At 44.1% G+C, this 17,759-nt stretch overlaps 1 protein-coding gene across 4 annotated transcripts in view; it reads right to left on the bottom strand.

The window, feature by feature from the left end:
- LOC146798974 (uncharacterized) overlaps positions 1-17,759 on the bottom strand; it is a 384,553-nt gene that overhangs the window by 232,585 nt on the left and 134,209 nt on the right. For 2 of the 4 annotated variants that reach the window (XM_085628024.1, XM_085628025.1), the window contains exons 3-4: positions 5,781-5,864; positions 66-119 (exon numbers count right to left, since the gene is read on the bottom strand). In XM_085628024.1, the coding sequence (XP_085484150.1) occupies positions 66-119; positions 5,781-5,864 (138 nt within the window). The remainder of the gene's footprint in view (positions 1-65; positions 120-5,780; positions 5,865-17,759) is intronic. The other 2 variants (XM_085628026.1, XM_085628027.1) reach the window with 1 other exon arrangement.

Genomic DNA, 17,759 nt, shown 5'->3' with positions numbered 1-17,759 from the left:
TGAGAATGTTCACTGCAAAGATGTTTCAGACAATACAGACTTAAATGATACAGAAATATAAATACCTCATTGTTGATATCGGATTCAGACTCTGTGCTGGAATCAACTGTGCATTTTCTCTTCAAAAGAAGAAAAAATATGCTTAATGTTAAAAACAAGGGAAGACAAGATCAATGAAGGAAAGAGAAGCCTGATAAAGAACCATATTATGGCAATAGAAAACATTTTATGAACAATTTTATTTTCAATTTTACTTATATTGTGATGTTTCAGAAATTACACAAACATGCATGCCACCACTCTGACCCATCCCAGGAGGCAAATTAACTCTCTTAGAAATCATTAACTTCTCTAATTTGATATAACACCAATCAAGGCAATTCAGTCATTACTCCCCTTGGATTAAAAGGACAATGACATTTCTGGCATTTCATTGTCAGGAGAAGGTGGACTTATAACATTCTACATTCAAACCTCCAGGATCTACCCATCGTATACAATCATCACAAATTACCAACAACACTACTAAGGCCAAGAAGAAGGTCAGTGACGGTGGTGGTGTGTCGTATTATCCAGTCTGAGCTTACAGAATCCAATGGGGTGTGGATATTAAGCTGTGATATTTATATATGGTCACCTGGTATTTCCCTACACCAATAAAGGAGCAGTACTCGTGTTCTAAGAATTTTGTGTAGAACTGATCCATTTTACATTTCGACTTCGATGTGACACTGCTGTAAAGAAATACATTAACCCTGAAGAAGTCCTCTCGGAGGACGAAACACATTGGCTGGGCTGTTTCTTTGATGTATTGAAAAATAACAAAGAATTGTTTTGAGACTTCATACCACAGCTCCCATGTTATTTTGAAATTGGAGAAGAGTACATTGATATAGACACCATTGAACTATGTGTATTTCATGAAAGGAGGAGAGAAGAAACAAAGAGAACAAACTCTACAATACAATTGTTGGATTCTTAAAGCACTCCCTTTTGTGTGTTTTTACCACTACTAAGGCATTGAGTCACACACTACCAACAAAAAGCCAATTTGTCGTTATCCTCACCACATCAACATGCCCTTCCTTTGATCAACACCCGCTCTTACTTTAGTTCTGCACCAATACATTGTGGTGAAAATTAAGTGTTTGCCGTTGAGTCAATAAACAAAAACTGATATAACTATACAATGTTTTAAAGACATTAAAATCAATGTTTTGCTTTAAAAGCAGCAGAAGTAGAAGCTTGAACTCAGTCAGCAATTCCCTATGTGTAGATCGATGTAACTACGGCCTTCCTCTTGAACCCTTTGTGTAGCCCTATGGAAAATGAAGATCTTATAAGGCAATAAGCTCCCAGCTAAAAAACAATTTTGTGTCGATGGTTTGGTGCCAATTCTGGAGTCTAGAGGAACTCTGGCATCTTCTCCATCCACAAATGTTACATTGAGCAGGATTGTGTACTTTGTTGGGATTCAGGGCAAACTGGCCCCTTATTTGCCGAGAGTCACAATAACGGATACAGAGAAGGCAGGTTTGTTTTACTGTGGCAATGAGTGAAACATGAGTAAAATGTGTTCTTTGGTATGGCAGTAGTAACTGGCATGGCAATAGAAGCTTCACTTCAGCAGCATGAAAATTGGCACTGCGAAGGCTGGATTCTTGTCTCTACCCAATTATCTACAAGAACCCACTTAGGTCGCCAGGATCTTTTTACTTGCCAAATAGCGTAGAGGGAAGGAACACAATTATCAGAACATATCTACCGCAATTTGACATTATTCACAAAAGAGGACTCAAATTCTGAGGTTTCGACCTTTTATTACCAACAAAAACATCTGGATATACAAGCACCTCAATACAAGGCACAAAAGATAAATGGGCACTAACACAAATGCTACTCTACGAAGTATCCACATTCGACTAAAAATAAAAAGGATTACAGCTTCTAAAAGCATCAGATACAAAATGGCTATTGTGAGGTAAAATTTCAGAGTCATTAACCAAAGCATCTCTATCCCTACACAACATTCCCTCCCAGGTAAGAAAAGCATAAAAGGTGTCAGCAGTGAAACTTCCTAAGAAGTCTTCACTTAGTGAGAGCTCGATCTATGGTGCTCCTTCTAGCCTCCCGCCTAAGTCTCGTCTGCTCAACCCACGGGGCACTGTCCCTAATACAAAAACCCCAAAATCTTTGCACCCGCCCTTTAACACACCCCTTCAGACAGGTCTTCCTTCTGTAAATTTCCATTCAGAGTTTTTCATCTTCCTTTGTTCATTAATTCGACCTTGGGTCCCAGGCTCCTTCCGTACTAGGAGTTGCGATTTCACATTCCAATTCACTCCCTTCCAGTCTGCTTCTAGTATCTCAACTCCTACTACAAAGACTTATTTTAACTAACAAGCTAAATGTCCTTGCACCTGCAACAAAACATGGGAACGGAAAAAAACCCTTGCATCATGAAGTTTTACATTTCTCTGCAATTTAAGCTTTACTAAAACCCTGTCAGCCTAATAAACATAGCTAAAATAAGAAACGACTAGGCCTTCTCTTTTACATGGATGATTAGGCCTTGCAAACTAAAAACACATTACAGTCAACATTTCAACAGGAGCTTCTTGTTACACGTAAGCAACCTACGTTCTAACTTTTTAACATAACCTACAGTTACTTAATACATCACATCATTACAGAACTAAACATTAAACATAATGCAAATACACTTCATAATAACTGATGGCCTTTATTTCTTTCAAGGCCTGATTACATTTCTTCATCTCTATGTCAACGAATATATTTCTATAAGATTCAAAACACTCTCGAATATATGTGGGTGCTGACTAACAGTGAATATGGTGCACCCCTACAAATCTTAACCCCGATGACGCTCCCTCAGTTCCCCCCTTTGATGACAACTGTCATCACATCATCTCACTCTCATTTCATCCTAAAGAGATCCAATTTTAAACCGAAGTGGTAGCCATCCTGCTCTGTCGGAAACCCTCCATTCTTTTAAGGTCCTGATATTGACTATCCTGTATATGCGCCATTCGTTTCTCGTGCGCTCTGAGAGTCCTCTCAGCCCTATTTCCTCTGTACCACTTAAAAGCTCTTACAAGTCCCCACAGACAAATCACGCAAACCACCACGATGATTATCGGCTTCAGCACATATCCAAGAACCCCCTTTCCCAAGTCTGCAAACCAATTCCCTACGTGACCAAAACCTTTTCCAATCTTTTCCCACACATTCTCTTCCGTTAGATCTACAATCTCTTGATGAATCGTAGTAATGTTGACTATATATTTCCTCAACTCCTTGCTATTGTCTGGAATATACGTGCAACATTCCTGAACCTTCAGCAATTTACAGACTCCGCCCTTTTTTGCCAATAATACATCTAATGCAAGACGATTTTGCAAAACCATAGTTCTTATCGATAACATCTCTCCATCCACCAACAGCAATGATTTCGCCGTGTTCATTGACAACTCATCAACCACGGTCGCTAACTTTCGTATTTTCACATCATTCAAGACCACGCCCAAACTGGGTATCATTGCTCCAAAAATATCACCAATCAATGCTCCTGCACTTGCAGCTCACCGCACTCTAGAATGGTGTCCAGTCTCCAGCAGATTCAAATCTTCTGCATGGTATATCTTCGGGAAAATAACAGCCAAAAAACAAGTACCATACCACTGCGCAGGCAACCTCACGTATGCATTCTTTCCGCATACATAATACACTGTGGGAATCACTTGTACCGGACCTTGCAAGAAATTCTTAGCAGAATCTTCCATAGTAAAGGTATGATCACACGTACTATGACCAACCCAGGATTTGTCACTACCAGTCTGAGGACGAGCAACACACAGGTTTCCCTTCTGCACGTGGTCTGAAGCTATAGGTCCATAGCTTCCCTTCGACTTATGTAGTTTTTCCTCATCGGTCCAGTCTACTGACTTCTTTCCTTCATCTTGGTTCTGGGTTAATTTTCTATACCCATCTTCAACTTGGCCAATACATTTCTTTTCAGTGTCTGATAGCAAACACGTCAAATTATGTCTATGCGCATATGCTGTATCTAAACTTGTAGTCAGTATGAAATAAGTCCGAAGTCTTTCTTCCGACTTATAATAATCATACTTATTCAGATGCTTAAATGCCGGAACGTCCGGAAGCACTGTGTCGTAATTAGAAAAATAATACTCAAACTGTTTCCTCTCATAAAACAAACTAAGCAATAAACTACAAGAGATCCCATATGTTAATGGAAGGTGATGGTATCTAATACCCTCGTCTACTGAAGCAGGCAGCTGCATACACACATAGCAATCCTTCGCATCCATCGCATCAACATACTCATACAATAGCTTCGCATAAGCATGAAGTTTGAAATCGCCTCTAGACAGATCTATATGAAACATACGACTTTCTTCTAGTGTCAACGCTCTTCGGTCTCCTATGGTAACCCCCTTTTTTACTGGAAGTGGTAGGTGTGGGTGTCCCCTGAACCTCCCCCTCCTGCTTGTGTGCCACTATATAAGACGCTATGACTATTGCAAATATAACAACTATCACTACCCCTAAAAGTGTACCTATCACTAATTTGGCTCTACGATGAGAATTTCCAGCTTCTTCCATCTTCGTAAAGTTCTCAAGATCCAATTCAACAGCAGCAGATAACAGCCTTTTCCTCATCCGAGTATTGCTTGTCAAATCAGTTCAATCACCACCTTGAAGCTGGAAAACCCCTAGCAGTTTCAGTTCCTTATTTACACGGTCCAGAAAAGACTTCCCTAACCCTCTTTCGCTTGTCTCTTAACGGAAAAGTCCCTAAATTTTTTCTTCTTCCTCTCTGGTCTAGGTTATCTTCTTTTCGAGCTTATATTCAACAAAGTGCACCATCAGTCCAAAATAACTGCCGGTCCCAACAGCTCTAGGACCCCCTGTAAGATTTCAAGCTTGAGGTTTTTCAATTCTTGGGGAGCGGGTATAAATGCAGAGGTCGGGAAAGCCAGTGTGTCCAGGATCAGATCACGGACGTTACTCAGAAGCGGTGGATCCGGAATATTGATGGTCAATATTCCCTCGATTTCCAGTCCTGGAATCTTCAGCAGCACTTCCACTTTCGGAGTCGGATAACTGCTGACCAGTGTGATTGATCTCAGCCTCCCCGTGCTCAGCAAACCTGGCATCTGTCACCACGTATGTCCACTCTGGCGAGGCGTACCTTTGACACGGCACTCTTGCTCTCCTCGATCTCCTCAGAGCCTCTGGGGGTTGATCTTCGTCACTCTGCTCTGATTCCGACACCTCAGTAACTGGGGCAAGATCTCTTCTAGGTGCCAATCTCAAGTTTACCCGTTTCTGTCTCACGGGCCAAACTCTTCTTCTGTGGCACCACATCTCTCCCTTCCGGTACCCTGTGCACGGTTCCCTTCTTTGGAAGAGTTTGACTCTATACTGCCCGCTGCAACTTCTCCTTCCTCCGAGTCCGATTCAGGGTTACTTTCACATTCCCCTTCGGTTCGGTCCAGTGCACAACCAGCTGCGTCAGCAACCCCTACAGCTTGACTTGCCCTCTCAGATGGCTCTGCCACCTCAGCTGGGTTTTCGTTCACGAGAGGGGCTGTATCTTCCTAGGGTGCTGGGACTCTACGGGTATGGGAGGCATGCACCCAGTTCGGCAATCCCCCACACTTCACTGCCGTATTCGTGACCAAGATGACTTGGTACGGCCCACGCCAACGAACATCCAAGCAACTCTTCCTCACCTGTTTGCGCACCAGTACCCAATCTCCTGGGCACAAGTCGTGGCACAGGTCACTCGCGGCTGGGACAGCTACCGCCTGCACCTGCTGGGAGACAGAACGGACCACATCAGTCAGGCCTTTAGAGTAGTCGAGAATTACATCATCAGTGATATTAATCAAAGCAGTGGCAGGTTTTGCTGGCACAGGCATCGCTCTCCCCATGAGGATCTCATGGGGTGACAATCCAGTTCTCCTATCAGGCACACTCCGGAGACTCATGAGAACCAAAGGCAATGCGTCTGGCCACTTCAGAGAAGTCGACGAGCACACTTTTGCCATCCGGGCCTTCAATGTTCCATTAACTTGTTCCACAATCCCAGAAGCCTCAGGTCGATAACTGCAGTGCAACCTTTGATCTATATTTAAGGCAGCACAAAGCAATTTCATGATTTCGCTGTGGAAATGCGTTCCTCTGTCTGATTCAAGAGAGGTCGGGAAACCGAACCTCTGAATAAGCTCCCTCAGCAGTAACTTGGCTACAGTTAGTGTGTCACATCTACGTGTTGGGTAAGCCTCCACCCATCTAGAAAAGACACAAACGATGACTAATATGTACCTCAACCCATTACACTTTGGCATCTCAATAAAATCCAACTGCATTCTGTTGAAAGGCCCACCTGACCTCCCTATATGACTCAATGTCACAGCTGTTCTCTTCCCTACGTTCATTTGTTGACACGTGACACACCTCTGGCACACAGCTTCGGCCACTGCCCGAAACTTCGTATTATACCATGTTTGGCGAAACACTCGTACCATTGCATCTCTACAGCACCATGTATTAATCTTGCCATTGGGTTCAACAGACATTCTGGTAACACAGCTCTCCCATCATTGGAAACCCACACATCCACGTCTCCTTTCTCACCACCCAGCTCGCACCCAACTGTCCTGTTCCTGGTCGGACACTTCGTCCTGCAGCTGTTTTAGCTCTTCCCATGTATCAGCCATGGCTAACATTACGCTGAAGTCAGTTCTCTCTTGGGTTCCCTCAACATGTCTTTCCGTAAAACTACATCCTTGTTCTGCACAAAATCGAGCAACCTCATCTGCGTAATTATTACCTAGGGACACAAAATCATTTCCCTTCGTGTGAGCAGAACACTTTACAACTGCAATTTCATCTGGACATTTCAATGCTCCCAACAATAGCCTCACATAATCCCCATTTCTAATGGGTGAACCAGATGATGTCATGAACCCTCTCTGGGACCATAGCTGTCCGAAGTCATGAACGACACCAAACCCATACTGGCTGTCCGTATAAATCGTTATACGGATCTTATCAGCAGCCAAACAGGCACGAGTCAAGGCAATAAGTTTAGCCACCTGTGCTGAATATACTCCTTCTAAACAAGCGGCTTCCACCACTCCAGTGATGGTACATACAGCAAACGCTGCTTTCAATTGACCAGCACTGTCTCTCAAACATGAACCGTCCACAAAGAATATTTCATCTGAATTTGGAAGTGGTTCATCGACAATATCAGGTCTAGGCTTGGTGCACAATTCAGTCACATCGAGACAGTCATGATCCTCACAATCTTCATCGTCTACATTTGGGGTAGGTAACAATGTGGCAGGATTCGAAACAGAGCACCTCTTCAAAGTCACATTCTCGGCCGCAAGGATGACTTGTTCATAACGTGTCAACCTATTGTTTGTGAGGTGCTGTGTTTTAGTCCTGGTCATCAATAGTTCAACAGAGTGTAGTACATGCACAGTAAGCGGGTGACCCATTACAATGCTCTCACACCTTTCGATACGGACACCTGTTGCAGCAACGGATCTGAGACATCCGGGCAACGCAGAGGCTACCGGATCTAAAGTAGCCGAAAAATAGGCAACTGGTCTACGGACATTCCCATGAACTTGAGTTAACACTGCCAATGCGCAACCTTCTTTTTCGCAACAGAATAGTGCGAACGCCTTGTTATAGTCTGGCATCCCCAAAGCTGGGGCACAACACAAGGCCTCTCTCAGTCTCAAAAATGACCTTAAACAGTCTTCATCCCATGGTACCGGATCACTCACATCTTTGCGCGTCAGCCGCTGTAAGGGCTTCTCTTCAAAGGAAAAGTTTGGGATCCATTTGCGACAATAACCAACCATTCCCAAAAACATTCGGACTGCCCTCTGGGTAGTTGGAACAGGCATTTTCAAAATGGCCTCAATATGATCTGGTGACACCTTCCTTTTACCTTTTTTGATCCGGTGACCCAGATACTGTACTTCACTCAGACAGTACTGTAGTTTATTCGGAGACACCTTATGCCCATTCTGTGCCAGGTAGTTCAACAGCGCTACCGTATCAATCCTGCAAGCGTCTTCAGTTTTTGACGCCACAAGCAGATCATCAATGTACTGCACAAGGACAAACTCCTGTGGAAGCACCAGACCTTCGAGGTTTCTTTTCAAAATCTGATTGAAAATAGACGGGCTCTCAGTATATCCCTGTGGGATACGACACCATGTTAACACACAATTTTCCTGCCGAAATGCAAAAAGAAATTGGCTCTCCTCATGCAGAGGGATCGAGAAAAAGGCTTGACACAGGTCGACCACTGTGAACCATTCCGCTTCACATGGGATTTGGAACAGTATCACGGATGGATTCGGTACCACGGGACAACATGGAACAACTATCTCATTGATTCTTCGCAAATCTTGCACTATCCTGAATTTCCCGCTCGGTTTCTGTAATCCCATAATGGGTGAATTACATGGGCTACCCATGATTTCCCTCAAAAGTCCCTGCTTAATCATAGATTCAATTACGGGTCTAATTCCCTCAATGGTTTCCGGTGATAACTTATACTGGGGAGTTCTCGGGTACTCTACGTTTGGTTTAACCTGGATTTTCACTGGGTCTACTCCTTTGACTAATCCAATCTCTTCCCCACTGAGGTCCCATACATCAACTGACACGGAGTCTCTCAGATCGAAGGGGAGTTCTTCCACCGTTAGTGCTGGATACATTTCCACACACCAACGCTGATTTGCAACCTTAAAAGTCGCATCATCGTCCCTCGTCTGCACTTCCACTCCCTTCGGGGTGCAATAGATAGTACAGTTAAGCTTGCACAATAGATCTCTTCCTAACAAGCAGACAGGACTAGAATCGCACACCACGAACTGGTGTCGGTCCCTGAAATTCCCTATCCTGATGGGTATGGGTTCCGTCAGTGGGCTAGTCAGTTTCTTATTCGCCACACCAATAACTTGGATCATTTGTCCAGAAAGGGGTAGATCCGGAACCACTGCAGACCTTACAGTTGATCGCATAGCACCCGTATCAACTAAAAAGGTCATATTCGGTATCCTGGGCGGTTGAGGAACCTGCACCTGCAGAGCACCCGTCCCCCCTTTGGCCATCCTAGGTCGCGTCACTGTAGGGACTGTGTCCGCTACAGGTGCCTGAGCTATCTCCCCTTCTTGCTGTATTTGGTTCAACGGGTTCAACGGACACTCGCGTCTCCAGTGTCCAATCTGATGACAAAGATGACAAGCTGTGGTCTTTTTCAATACCGCCACATCTATTCCTGTCCTAGGGTCTATTCCCCTTGGCATTCCTTGTCCCTGGGTATTCTGTGCTCCTCCCTGATAGTTTCCCTGCCTCCTTCCCAACGTTCCTCCGTTAGGCTGTCCCTGGGCTGTCTGCATCTGCACCAACAGTAAATTGTCTTTCAGTTTCCTGTGCTTAGATTCTATCTCATCACTACAGTATCTAGCATACCGTAGAATCTCATCCACAGGCTTGTTCTGCCAACAAATCAAATGCTGCTGTATCATGAGGCTATCCTCTGGCCTCAATCCCAACACAAATTTAGAAACAAACTGTCCCATGTCTTTGGTATCCAACGCATCTAGGCCACTGTACTGTTTAAAAGCTTGCAAAAGCCTCTCATAAAACTCCTTAGGCTCTTGCACTGTTCTATCTATGTTCACCCAGTCAATGTCCTGAGGTGAGATTTTCGACTTCAACCATGTAATTACCTGTTCGAAGTTTTTCATCACTATCGGCGACAGACCATTTGTAATCGGGTTCCTGTCTGGCTCCGAGGCCGGCCACTCAACAGCAATTTTACATGCCGACCACAGATCACCCGGAACCACTATGTCAAACAAAGTATTCAAATCAATCCACAGTACTTTCGAAATTTTGACAAAGCGATCAACTTGCTTGTACCACTCCACAGGCTTTTCCCTTAAACTGGGAAAATCATTTGTAAAAGCAGCCAAATCACCCCTACTCCAAGGTACATGGACGTATCCTCCATTCTGTACCTCCCGTAAAGGGAAATTCCCTACCTCCGTTATGCCTCCACCCGGAGGTGGCGTCTCTCCTACCACTCCCCTGGAGCTTTTCTTCTTTGACCACCTTTCTTCCCATTTATCAAGCATGATCCATGCCCGCATCGCTATGATTAGATCTTTGACATGTATTCTCAATCCCATGACTCTTTTCTCCTCTAGTTCCTGATCACTGTACTGCAACCTATGATTTCCTTGCAATGCTTTAGTTTTCGACAAATCCACCCCATATCTCTTGGCCAATTCTGACAATTTTGATGTGCTGTCCGCGCTTTGCAAGTTACATCCTTCGCTACAAAGAGTAATTCATCCTGTTCGTACACCAACATTCTCTCAAGAGCTAAATTTCCGCATATTATCTCATCCACTTCTGCCTTTAGTCTTACGACATCTAGCATTCTCCCGCTCAGGGCTCCCCTCAGTACTTCGACAACCTGCACCATCTCTCTCGTCGTACCCACATTCTCGTTCCCGTGGCCTACTCTCTTCTGACACGCCCATAGGAACAGAACGATTTACCATCGTCCCTCGTTCCCTCTCTGCTTCCAACACGCCCTGACTTTGGGTTCTCACTGGCGGTGTCCACATTCTCAAGTCTGATCTTGACTCAGCTAAAGACCTTGGTCTCCCAGGCCTCGACTCTCCTTGTCCTCTCGAGGAGTCTGCTGTGGCTGGCAGCGGCGTACTCCATTCTGTAGGTTTCAGAATCTGCTCCATTCTCCTCACCGACCCATTTCCTTCGACCACACTCCTCACCCCTACCTCTGACCGCTCTGAGCTTTCAGCCTTCTCTGACTCAAGTTCATACATTGACTCAATAGGTCCAATAATAACCGGTATTTTCAGAGCATCCGGTAATCTCACACCTCTCTCAACCTCTGAGCTAGTTGCAAGTTTATTCCTCTTATTCTCAGTTCCTATCGAGATCTTTCCTTCCACCCTCACCTCTGATCGGGGTAGTACTCCCCTAATCCCATCCACCTGAGCCTCTTTCTCCTCCGAGGCATCTGGGTTATATGGAGGTGGTCTCTCAGATAACAACCTTTCCAGTAGGCTGTCATCCGTATCACTGCCCGCTTCCTCGTCTTTTGACTTTTCTTTTATGTTGTCAGTTTGTACTAATAAGGGGTACAGTCTATGTCCTTCTATTGCCTGTACTCTCCATCTTTTCTCTTGCGCATCCCATCTAGCATCCTGAAATGCCTTAATCGACTTTTTCACTCTTTCTTGGTTTCTATCCCTGTTCCTATCATGCGCTGCTCTAATCCACGCATGTAATGCTTCAAATTGTGTTGGCCTCGGCAAAGGTCGCAAAGCAGCCATCACGGACTTCAACTGGTATAACACTTCCAGCCTAAATGAGCCATACCTCGGGAAAGCTAACTCCCCTTCTCCTTGGGTCAATTTGTGCCAATTCTCAAGCCAAATTATAGTGTGCAACCCCACATTTCTTGCCATGTAATGTGCTGGCGTGTCCTCGGGAGGGGCTTCTTCTCCCTCACGAGTAACCACATGTTTATCACCTCTACACAATTCTCGAAAAACTTTAAAACATTTTATAATGGCCAAATTCTGAACGCATACAATTTCCTGTTTACTTCCTGGTAACTGTCCACCAACGACAACGTCTCTCACACCAACCAACCTATCGCAGCGCGACACCTCTTGACGTCACTTCGCTCTCCACTCGCAGCCGTTCTCCCTATTCCCGACTCACTTCGTACTCTTACATTCGTCCCATTCGTACACTGAAATAACCGTTTGTCCCAAACAACTTACTCCTCTGGCTGTCCATCCACAGCCTCTGACTGTCCGTCCACAGTCTCTCGAAATTGTCGACCTCGGTTGACAACTGTCTGTTCCTGTCCGGGCAGACAGATCGCCTCCGATAGGTTACAAATACTCAAATCCACATACAGCAACCCACGACCAGCGTCAGGTTGTCATACACTCACACATTCGCTCCCCCTATCTCGGTCCAGGTGATCGATGGTACCTCACGATCCCCTTCGGGTGGTCAACAAAATCTACCACGGGTGTATTCTACACCCAATCGCTCAGGCTTCTCATCGCCTAAGACTTTCCCGGGCTGCGCGCGCTCACAGCCTGATCTCACAATCACTCAACATTTGCACCAACTCCGCAGAACATCACACACAAATCAACACCGCAATCTACAACATCGCATCCTATTCATACTCACTCCTTGAACCGCTGCTTTCTGCCGCACTGCTACTCGCCATCAATGTCCGTCCGCCGTCGTCGTCGTCTGCTGCCCACCTTCTGATGATTCAGCATCACTTAACCTTTATGGGCCTCGAAGATCACTTATCCTAATCTGAATCTTCCCTCGCTACCGGAAATAACCATCCGTTTCTGCTACCAACTGCGAAGGCTGGATTCTTGTCCCTACCCAATTATCTACAAGAACCCACTTAGGTCGCCAGGATCTTTTTACTTGCCAAATAGCGTAGAGGGAAGGAACACAATTATCAGAACATATCTACCGCAATTTGACATTATTCACAAGAGGACTCAAATTCTGAGGTTTCGACCTTTTATTACCAACAAAAACATCTGGATATACAAGCACCTCAATACAAGGCACAAAAGATAAATGGGAACTAACACAAATGCTACTCTACGAAGTATCCGCATTCGACTAAAAATAAAAAGGATTACAGCTTCTAAAAGCATCAGATACAAAATGGCTATCGTGAGGTCAAATTTCAGAGTCATTAATCAAAGCATCTCTATCCCTACCCTATTCTAAAGTGGCATCCCTACACAACATTCCCTCCCAGGTAAGAAAAGCATAAAAGGTGTCAGCAGTGAAACTTCCTAAGAAGTCTTCACTTAGTGAGAGCTCGATCTATGGTGCTCCTTCTAGCCTCCCGCCTAAGTCTCGTCTGCTCAACCCACGGGGCACTGTCCCTAATACAAAAACCCCAAAATCTTTGCACCCGCCCTTTAGCACACCCCTTCAGACAGGTCTTCCTTCTGTAAATTTCCATTCAGAGTTTTTCATCTTCCTTTGTTCATTAATTCGACCTTGGGTCCCAGGCTCCTTCCGTACTAGGAGTTGCGATTTCACATTCCAATTCACTCCCTTCCAGTCTGCTCCTCGTATCTCAACTCCTACTACAAAGACTTATTTTACTAACAAGCTAAATGTCCTTGCACCTGCAACAAAACATGGGAACGGAAAAAAACCCTTGCATCATGAAGTTTTACATTTCTCTGCAATTTAAGCTTTACTAAAACCCTGTCAGCCTAATAAACATAGCTAAAATAAGAAAAACGACTAGGCCTTCTCTTTTACATGGACGATTAGGCCTTGCAAACTAAAAACACATTACAGTCAACATTTCAACATGAGCTTCTTGTTACACGTAAGCAACCTACGTTCTAACTTTTTAACATAACCTACAGTTACTTAATACATCACATCATTACAGAACTAAACATTAAACATAATGCAAATACACTTCATAATAACTGATGGCCTTTATTTCGTTCAAGACCTGATTACATTTCTACATCTCTATGTCAACGAATATAGTTCAATAAGATTCTAAACACTCTCGAATATATGCGGGTGCTGACTAACAGGGAATATGGTGCACCCCTACAAATCTAAACCCCGATGACGCTCCCTCAGCATCATGGGGATATCTTTAAATTGCGTAATGGCGGTGCTGCCCGAGGCCTCCTCCATTAAGACTCACAACCAAAAGGGTTATCTGCATGTTGAATCAGGCTTTGCAACCTGAGAAGGCCTGTGGCACAACAGGTCTATTTGAGTAGCATCACAGGACTATTTAGGCAGCATCACAGGCATGAAGAACTATCAGGCCAATTCAGACAGAAACCCCAATTGGCTTGTACACTGAGCTGCACTCCAGTGATAAAAAAAGACCTCAATCCACTCAGTCAGTGTCAATGAAGCATTTCAACACATCCAAAATATCAGACAAAAGAAGGCACCGTAGGGCCAATTAATGTCAAACGTGCCAAAATGAGATTATCGGGCCCCTCCATACCCTTTCTATTGCTTATAGACTTCATTTCAGAAATTCTCTCCACAGGTACGAACAGCAAGTTTCAGGGGTTCCAGACTACTTTAGGACTGAATCACAGTTATTACCAACTGATACCTTGTGTATCTAAACGTCTGATGGCAAATTCCACACCAGGTAGGGGTTAGAGAGGCAAAGACAGAGGAAAACTTATTGCACTTTCTCTAGCTTTCAACAGGACCACCCTTGGGTGGCAGCAACACGTGTCTCTACTAGAAGAGCCAAAATGGGGATATAAGTTATACAATTTATTCTCTCAGGTTCGAGCAGAGTACCAAATTGCATTACTGCTAACTGCACATGTAGGATAATGATGTAAGACCATTTTACATTTAGGTCACTTGTTTCTTTTTCTGCCATTATTAATCATAAGAGTATCTGGTTAATGAGAAAATGTACTGTAAACAATTAGAGTATTAGTTGGTGGGGAGGGGGTGAGAAACCATCTCGAGTAATAATCATAATCCTCCCCAGGAAGAGCCACAAAATTCACTAATAAACCTGTGCTTAACACTTAGGTAGCTTGGTACAAAGATGTCAGGCTTAACCTAGAGGCAAGGTGTAAAGTTGTTATGCAATACTCCAACAGTACTAAAGTGAAAACAAACATTAAAAAAAATCACAAGCCAATTAAAATAAAACAATAGAGTAGGCTTTAATAAATAAAGTGACACCACAAATGACAAAATTCGAATAAGTAGAACTAGAGATATGAATTTGTAAAGTTTAATGTTCAAAATAGCGTCAAAATGCATTAAGCGCCAACTGCAGCCATCTGGTTGCGCTTGACCGGGACAAGGGTAAGGTTTAAGGCTGACCGCGAGGGAGAACTGGTTGGATGCAGGTATCAGGTATGTCCCAGTGAAAGTATTGCCTTCATACTTAGTCTCTGGAATGGAAGTCAAAAATCCTCAGTGGGGCAAGGCAGCAGGCCACTGCCAAGAGGGCTCCACATCCCTGGGTAGCTGCTGGACGAGGTCTCGGTGAAGCAGTTGACTTTTGGCGGTCAAGCTCCAAGCGGATGAAATTTGAATTTTGCACCTAGAAAAGGTCTCTTACCAGCCAGATACTTTCACTCCTTCGCCTGGTAAAGATTTCTACCTTCAAACAGTCACTCTTTTGGCACTTGAATTATTTCTGAGGGCCAAGGCTGCAGGATGTAGCCTAGGAGGGCTCCACAAGGCGAGACATCATCTCAGCGAATACTTGCTAGATCAGATTTGCTGCAGTGGAGAAGACCAACGTAGCAATGAGCAACCTGAATCTCTGGCCTAGTGGCGATGCACCTTAGTCTGACTGGCTTAGCAGATTTGTCCCAGATCTCAGAGCAAAAAGTTGGAAAACGGTTTCCAAGTCCCAGGTTTCAGAAAACATCAGGAGACATACACTTTGACAACAGCCAAGGGTCCAGGGCCTTGGAGAAAGCACTTGAGAGTCAAGACCCACTCCAGTAGAGGCCAGCAGCACAGTCCTGGAAGGTCCAGTTATTACAGGTCAGTTGGGAATGTATGAAAAATACCTCTCAGTGCTTGTTGTGCCCCTGTAGCTCAAACAGGAGGTCTACCCTATGACTCTTAAAGTTCATTTCTTTGTTCTGGGTACAAAAGGGAGAGCAGGTCCAATCTTTGAGGCTCTTCTCAGGTCACAAACAGCAGGTCCAGTCCTCATCTGTTCTTCCCCAGGTCAAGAAGGGATTTGAGGAGGGCACTAGGGTTGCCACATTTATGCCCAGTGCCAGCCTGTGGGTGGGGGGAAACTCCAGGCCATTCTCTGACCAATGAGGAAAAAAGTTCCCAGGGGTGACCCTGCCCACTTTTGTAGCACTTCCTGTGTGTTTTTACCGTAAACTATCCTACAGTACCTCTCTGTACCTAAAAGAAACATGGCAGAACCCTTCTTCCCCATGCCCACCCAGAGGTGTGGCTATGGAAATAGGCATACTCTCCTTTGTGGTCACTCCAACCCATTTGTGGGGCAGCTCCCCACCCCGCACCCTCTGTTTGAGGACAAGCTGACTAGGAAGACAAAGGGAGGCAGGCCTAGATGTGAGCTACATTCAGACCACATGGTCTTCCTGCTCAAAGAGAAAAAAACATCTTTCAAACCCCCAACCGTCTGTGCACTGCCTGGGAGCAATCCACTTGAACACTGACAAAGGCGTTTTTGACAAAAGGCAGAGAAATTACAACTTTATAAAAGCGCAAATTATAAAACAGTAATAATAAAATCTGACATGGCCATCAAGTTGGATTTTAACTTCCTATTAAAGTGAGCCCTTGAATCAGTTTTCTCACAAACTGAAACAAAGCATTATAAGTTGTAATAATGTGCCGCTATGTTTTCCTTTGTGAGAGCCAGCCTTGCTATGGTGAAAAACGACTTTGTTTTTTTTTCACAGCCAGGACATGTAAAACATTAACTATACATGTCCTACCTTTTAAATATCATAAGGCCTACCCTAGGAGTGGCTTGTAAGCATTAAAACTGAAGGCTTAGGCCTGGCAAAAGGTTTATTTTGCCAGGTCGAAATGGCCGTTCAAAACTTCATACGGAGGATGCAGGAGTAGGCCTGAAGACATATTTTATAGTGTTACTTTAGTGAGTGGCACAATAAATGCAGCAGTTCTAGTAGCATTTAAATTTGTAGGCCCTGGGTACCTATAATACCTTATACTAGCGATCCATAAGTATATTAAATGCGCACCTTAGGAATGTCAATTTGACCATGCTTAAAGGGAAAGCATTTTAGCACTGTTTAGCAGTGGTAAAGTGTGCAGGGTCCTATGGCAAACAAAAACAGGTTCAATCAAAGAAGGCAAAAATCTGGGAGAATGCCATATAAAAGATGGTCTTTCCCAGCAGATACTATTTGGGTACCCTGAAATTTGTAAAAGATATACGAGTAGTGTTCCTGAGCGGAGTTGTTGAATCCTTTCTTCCAGAGAAACATAAGGCATTTATGCCGAGGTGCAGCTCCCGTTCAGATGAAAAACATCCTAATTTGGTTGAATAAAGGTAGGAAACTTTGCTTCCCAAGCACTGGATGAATGGGTGGCCCTGCAAATAGACCCTGTCCACTGCCAAGGCAAGTGAGCGGATAAAGTCTGCAACAATTCTTTCCTCAAAAACAAAGAAATACTAGTCATATCATGTTCTACTGAGAATGAGTTCAACAACTAAGTACATATCCTTTTTAACTCACAAGTAAATTCACTACTCCCTTCTAGTAGGAGGATATTTTTTTACTCTGGAGGACAATTGCAAATGGTAAAGATACATTAAAAACAGATTTTTACTAGTCAATTCCATGCAGTTAAACCTAATTCCACTCCATTTGGTTGTAACACCTGCTCTAGGCTGTAGTTTTAAAAGCTTCTTTAACGGTTTTCCTTTCAGTCCTTCCCAGTTAGTTGAGGGAGCCACAGAATATAATTCTGCCCCACACAGGGACTGGGGATTCACTTTTAAGTGGATAGCTTTCAGTAGAGGGTCATCAGAGAGTCTGCCAATTTTTCAGTCAAAGAAGGGCTAAGTACTATATTGTAAA

This window comes from Triturus cristatus, chromosome 9 (genome assembly GCF_964204655.1).
Source record: "Triturus cristatus chromosome 9, aTriCri1.1, whole genome shotgun sequence".
NCBI classification, from domain to species: Eukaryota; Metazoa; Chordata; class Amphibia; order Caudata; family Salamandridae; genus Triturus; species Triturus cristatus.
Note: the sequence above shows the minus strand (reverse complement) of the source record. Positions and strands in the feature narration are given on the sequence as shown.